At 50.4% G+C, this 6,322-nt stretch overlaps 1 protein-coding gene across 1 annotated transcript; it reads right to left on the bottom strand.

Annotated features, from left to right (window-relative positions):
• Window positions 1-5,006: 5,006 nt before the first annotated feature.
• Window positions 5,007-6,297, bottom strand: LOC115284717 (EKC/KEOPS complex subunit LAGE3-like). Its single transcript, XM_029931213.1, has 3 exons — window positions 6,167-6,297; window positions 5,734-5,862; window positions 5,007-5,336 (listed from the first exon to the last, which is right to left on the bottom strand). The coding sequence occupies exons 2-3, from the start codon at window positions 5,850-5,852 to the stop codon at window positions 5,222-5,224; spliced, it is 234 nt and encodes a 77-aa protein (XP_029787073.1). The 5' UTR covers window positions 5,853-5,862; window positions 6,167-6,297; the 3' UTR covers window positions 5,007-5,221.
• Window positions 6,298-6,322: the final 25 nt, after the last annotated feature.

Genomic DNA, 6,322 nt, shown 5'->3' with positions numbered 1-6,322 from the left:
TTTTAATGTTTTGTTGGATCTGGTTGGCTAGCATCTTGTTGAGATTTTTGCATCCATGTTCATCAAGGAAATTGGTCTATAGTTCTCCTTTTTAGTGGAGACTTTGTCTGGTTTTGCAATCAAGGTAATGCTGGCTTCAAAGAAAGAGTTTGGACGTTTTTCCTACCATTTCAATTTTTTTGGAGCAGCTTCAAGCGATCAGGTCTTAACTCTTCTTTAAATGTTTGGTAGAATTCTCTTGGAAAGCCATCTGGCCCTGGACCTTGTTTTTGGAGGGAATTTTGATTCCTAATTTGATTTCTTTACTGGTTTTATGCCCCTTCAAATTTTCTATTTCTTTGTGTTTCAGTTTTGGTAGTTTATGTGTTTCTGGAAATTTGTCCATTTCTTCTAGACTTCCCATTTTATTGGTGTATAATTGCTCATAATATTGTCTTATTATTGTTTGCATTTCTGCTGTGTTGGTTGCGATCTTGCCTCTTTCATTCTTGATTTTATTTATTTGGGTTCTTTCCTTTTTCTTTTCTTTATTAACATTTTTTTCATTTATTTAATTTTGAAAGACAGAGAGAGAAAATTACAAGTGGGGGAGGGGCAGAGGGAGAAGGAGACACTGAATTCAAAGCAGTCTCCAGGTTTCAAGCTGTCAGCACAGAGCCCGATGTGGGGCTCGAACTCACAAACTGTGAGATCATGACCTGAGCTGAAACTGGACACTTAACCGACTGAGTCATCCAGGTACCCCTTTTCCGTTTTCTTTTTGATCACACTGGCTAGGGGGTTTCAATTTTGTTAATTCTTTCAAAGAACTAGCTTCTGATTTCGTTGATCTGTTCTACTGGTTGTTGTTTTGTTTTGATTTTTGGATTGGATAGCCTTGATTTCTGCTCTAACCTTTATCATTTCCTGTCTTCTGCTGTTTTAGGGGTTTTATTTGCTGTTCTTTTTCCAGCTGTGTGAGGTGTAAGGTTAGGTTGTGTATGTGAGACCTTTCGTCCTCCTTTAGGAAGGCCTGGGTTGCTGTATACTTCCATCTTATGACTGCCTTTGCGGCATCCCAGAGGTTTGGGGTGGTGTTCTCATTTTCATTGTCTTGCACATACATTTTAATTTCCTCTTTAACTTCTTGGTTAGCCCATTCTTTCTTTAGTAGGATGTTCTTTAGCTTCCAAGAATTTATCTTTCCACATTTTTTTTTTTTGCTGTTGTGGTTGATTTTGAGTTTCATAGCATTGTTGTCTGAAAATGTGCATGGTATGATCTTGATATTTTTGTACTTGATGAGCGGAAACTATAGGTGATTCTTACTGAGGAATGTGGATGAAGAACTTTTAGGGGCACCTGGGCAGCTCAGTCAGTTATGTGTCCGACTTCTGCTCAGGTCATGATCTCGCGGTTTGTGAGCTCAAGCCGCACATTGTGCTCTGTGCTGGCAGCTTGGAGCCTGCTGGGGATTCTCTCTGTCTTCTCTCTCTGCCCCTCCTCTTCTTGGGCTCTGTCTCTCTAAAAATAAATAAATAAGCTTTAAAAAAAAACCTGCAAATGAAATAATGCCAAGTGAATATAGTAGCTCATTTTAAAATTAAGATGTGAGGTGGAAATGCAAAATGGTGCAGCTTCTATAGAAAATGGTATGGAGGTTCCTCAAGAAATTAAAAATAGACCTCCCTTGGGGTGCCTGGGGGACTCAGTTAGGCCTCTGACTCTTGATTTAGGCTCAGGTCATGACCTCACAGTTTGTAGGACAGAGCCGCGTGTTAGGCTCTGTGCTGTGTGGGAAGCCTGCTGAAGATTCTTTCTCTCCCTCTACCCCTGTGTGTGCGCGCATGCTTTCTCTCTGTCTCTCTGTCTATCAAGTGAAAGATAGAACTACCTTACAGTCAGGCAATTCCACTTCTGGGATGGACCTAGAGGGTACTGTGCCCAGTGAACTAAGACACAGAAAAACAAATACCATATGATTTCACCTATATGTGGGATCTAAAAAACCAAACAAAGCAATCAGAAACAGATTCATTGATATAGAGAGCAATCTGGTGGTTGGCAGAAGGTGGGATGGGCATAAATGGGCAGAATAGGGGAAGGGGATTAAGAGGTACAAAATTTCCAGTTATAAAATAAATAGTATGCCGCGATGCAATGTGCAGCATAGGGAACATAGTTAAAGGTGCTGTAACCACTTCGTAAGGTGACGGGTAGGAGCTAGATTTACCGTCGCAGTCGCATCCTAATGTATATAAACATTGAATTACTATTTGTACGTCTGAAAGAAAGATTATGTGTCAACTACACTTTGTTAAAAAAATTAAAACTTGACTAAAGGGGATTTATTGGAGATATGTAAGGATGGTTGCATATTAGAAAATCAATGCAAATAATACACCATATTAATTGGGCCAAAATGAAAAACCATACCATCAGTTTTCCACCACTATAGAGGGGTCTAACGAAATCAAATATTGTTTTTGCTTTATAAGAAAACCTTGGTCTGATCAGATGAAGGGAATTCTTTCTTTACATTACATATCTCTAGCAACAAAACTCAAGAGACCACTAGAAGCATCACCATTCAAGTCAGGCACGTAGCACACATACCCTATCCCACCACTATGATTTTACATTATTGTGCAAGTACATGGTAACAGACAACTAAAAAAGATGTAAGTCCAAATATTTTAAAGACAGAGGTAAATTTATCATCATTTGAAAATGATATAACTATTTACCTGAAGAACACGAGGTGATCCAACTGAAAAACTATGAGAAATAAGAAAACTCAGTAAACGGACCCCTTGCAGAATGGATATACAAAAACAAGAGCCTTCATAAATAAAGAAATAACTAGTAAAGGTCAACAAAAAATCATTCAAGAGAGCAGAAAAAACTGTGACATACTCGGGAATAAACTTCCAGGGACAGGCAGCACGTGGCACCCGGATGCACAAGGCCGGTGCCCGCAGGAAATTAGGGCGCGAGCATTGAACAGCACCTTGTGCAGTCATCAGCGTGCCCGGGGTGGGGTGTGTGGCCTGGGCGGGTACACAAGTTTGGGCGTCGCAACCCTTTTCACTGCTGAGACCCAGGGACAAAAGGGGCCCCCGCACTGCATGGCCCCCACCACCAGGGAACATTGGTCCAGCAAGGCAGCAGTGGCAATCTGAGGGACATGTGGGGCTTCAGTAGTCATTATTCGAAAAGTGAAGGCAAAGAGGGGTGCCCGGGGACACAATCCGGTCAGCGCAGCATCCGACCTTTTTAATTTTTTCTTAGTTGCAGACTCTTGATTCTGGCTCCGGTCATGATCTCAGGGTGCATGGGTTCGAGGACAATGCGGAGCCTGGTTGGGATTCTTCTCTCCCTCCCCTTCTTTCTGCCCCTCCCCTGCTCATCCGCCTCATGTACCTGCTCTCACTCTCAAAATAAAGAAATACTCATTACGAAGGAAACAAAAAGGAAGGGAAAGAAAATCAAGTTATAAACGTGAACGGGGCCTGTGTTTCCCCACCTTGTTAGGAGGCCGTGAGACCTAATCCTCCTCTGGCTCCCTCACAGAGGGCACGGTGGTCCCGGGGCACCAGTCCCCGACAGAAGATCGGATCCTTAGGTGTCCCCACCAGAGGGAGTCAAAGGCCCAGCCATTTCTTGCCGTCCGTCACTCCAGCCCCTTCGAGAACGTACAGGATCAGCTCACCGCCAGGCGGTGTCCGCTCTCTCTGAACAACGTGCAGCTGGGGTCGACATCTGCAGCCAGAAACCGGCAGGTGATCTCCATCTCCAGGTGGACAGTGATGGACAGCGAGGGTGCTGGCAGAGACGTGGCCGAGGAACCACACAGTGCGGACTCTGCCCTTATCTCAGGCCTCCTGGCTCCTCCAAAACCTGCCTCGGAGTAAGCAGTCAGTCCTCCTCCCCCCTCGTCCCCTCAGGCCACTCTGACCTGCCTGTGTCCGTCTGCTGTCCCCCCTGTCGGGACTTTCCCCTTCCCCACCGAATAGGCCATTCCTGGCAAGTCCCTCCAGGCTGTCCCCTTCTCTTGTCCTATGTTCTCCTCCCCGCCCCCCGTGCCTCCCTTCTAGACTGCCCACCCACGTGGTGACAGCGCTGTCAGGCTGCTCCTGGTCAACATCTTCCCACTTCTTCCAGGTCATCCCTCCAGGACTGCTGGTGTCCGGTAGGCCCTGCCTCTGGGTGCTCCTGGGATACACTTCCACACCAGCAGTCGGTTTCCTGGCCACGTGGCCCCTGACCCAGCCTCTGTGGACCACCTGCTAAGCCCTACCCGCTGCCTGACCTCTCAGGAGTTTGGGCAGGTCTGTGCCACCACAGCCACGGGCGTCACCCTGTACCCACTGGCCTTCCTTGCGGCCCACATCTTCCCCGTCTGTGACGTGCACAGAGTCTCTGGGGCCTGCAGCGCTTCTGTGCTCTCCCCGGACAGCCGAAGGGCCACAGAACACCCCTCGTCAGACTGGTGGCAGCCCAGGGCTTCCTACAGAAACCTCCCCTGCGTCGGTGTGGCAGTGCAGACCTTTGGGACTGGCTCCCACCAGGCTGGTGCTGCCAGCGTCCCCAGGCGCCTCCTAAGCATGCCTCTTTCAAGCCAGTGGAAGGAGGCAAGTATTCCTGCAACATGTCATATGGGAGAGTTTCACGGACTCATTATCTAGAATGAGGCAAAATTTGAAACTAACTTAAATGTTCATCAATTATCTTAGAAGGCATCGTTGGTGCACCCATTCAATGTGTTTGAAGAGTGTTTATAAAGAGGCAATGCCCCCGTCTCTAGATGAAAAATATCAAGAACTATGCGAGGCATGCAAACTATGGGCGTATTCCCACTTGCTGAGAGTTGCTGACACTGACGGACAGGACGCACGTGGGTTCTGCCAGTTCCCAAACTGCCTTTGCTACTTGAACTTCTGCGTCCCAGAACCTCGCCCCGGCCCCTCTCCCCGAGGACAAAGGGAAGACGATCTGGGGGTGCTACAATGGAGAAGGAACACGGGGTAGCAAAGCTCCGTTTTATTTTCTGCAGTAGCAAACACTGAAACGGCAAACCAAACAAGGGGACCCTGGGTGCCCGAGGGCGAGTACCCACAAAGATTAAGCAGGCCCCCAACTTCAGGTGGCAGTTACTGGAGGAATCACTGCAACAAGAAGTATGGACTGCCCAGGCAGGGGACACGAGGACAGATCTCAGTCCCCTTTCTCCAGCCCAGACTTAGCGGGCCGTGGGGGACCTGAGGAGCTCCAGGTTCTCCATCACCACGGAAAGCTGGTTGAGGAAGTTGACGATGGAAGCTCGGAGGAGACTCGGGTTCTCGGCTCTACAGTGGCTGAGAGACGGGGAAAAGGCAATCACGCTGGAGGTGGTGGCTCCTGCCCCTCCTTGCTCTGCACCCCCCAGGTCCCACGGAGCGCACCCTTCGCTCGCTAGGAGCACCCCCTGCAGGCACGGGTGTTAGAGCCTGCGGTCCCCTCCCTGCACCTAGCCCCCTGCACTCTTCCAGGTCACCAAGGGTGCCCCCTGAAGGTGAAGATGAAGACTGAGGGCATCTCCCTGCACCTAACCCCCCACACCCCTTCTGCTCCACAGGAGCACACCCTGCAGGCGCAGGGGTTACAGTCTGCGGTACCCTCCCCCTCATGGCTCCAGCACAGGGACCACTCCCCGCCGTGGACACTGGAACAACCACCTACCGCCTCCTCAACCCTGGCACTTCCAGAACTTACACGAGCAGGATGCTGCCTAACACGCTGAGCTCCTGCTCCACAGTGGTTCCGTGCATCGTATGATCTGGGGCCAAGGACGCACTGGCGATCTCCGCCTCCGTTTTGGACGAAAAAGGCATGCAGAGGGCTCTGTGTGTGGATTCGGTTAAGGCACCAGCCGTACCCACTATGTGCCTGGGCCCCCTCCTCAGCCGCCCCGACGAGGCCACCCATCCGGGCCCTCATCGCTCGCAACCCCTCCACCCCCCTGTTACCGACCCATGCCCGCCCGCCGCCCCCAGGAACCTGCTTATGGCCCCTGCTCTTCCTTCCTCCCACCCCCCACCTCTCTCCGGCCACCCCGCACCCACCCTGCTCTCAGATCTCTGCCCCGGGCACCCCAACCCCCATTCCGCCCTCGCCCATTCCCCCGCTGTCCGGCCGGCTAGGATACAATATGTGTACTCGGGTGTCCGACCCTCTGGTTGTGGAGGACGCATCTGCAGCTGGCCCCGGGCCGCGCCCTGGTCCCAGGAGGCGCCCAAGGCCGTGGCGGCCGCCCTGGCCCTCCCGGCCGTCGTCGGGGCCGCCTGCTCCGCCACCTGCGCCT

The sequence above is a fragment of the Suricata suricatta genome, unplaced genomic scaffold, assembly GCF_006229205.1.
Source record: "Suricata suricatta isolate VVHF042 unplaced genomic scaffold, meerkat_22Aug2017_6uvM2_HiC HiC_scaffold_169, whole genome shotgun sequence".
NCBI lineage: Eukaryota > Metazoa > Chordata > Mammalia > Carnivora > Herpestidae > Suricata > Suricata suricatta.
The sequence above is the reverse complement of the archived record's forward strand: the minus strand, read 5'-3'. Positions and strand labels throughout refer to the sequence as shown.

Coding starts and splice junctions, on each gene's coding strand:
- LOC115284717 (XM_029931213.1), bottom strand. CDS start 5,852: ATGCCTTTTTCGTCCAAAACGGAGGCGGAGATCGCCAGTGCGTCCTTG. Junction 5,337..5,733: donor TTAGGCAGCATCCTGCTCGT/GTAAGTTCTGGA, acceptor CCCGTCTCTCAG/CCACTGTAGAGCCGAGAACC.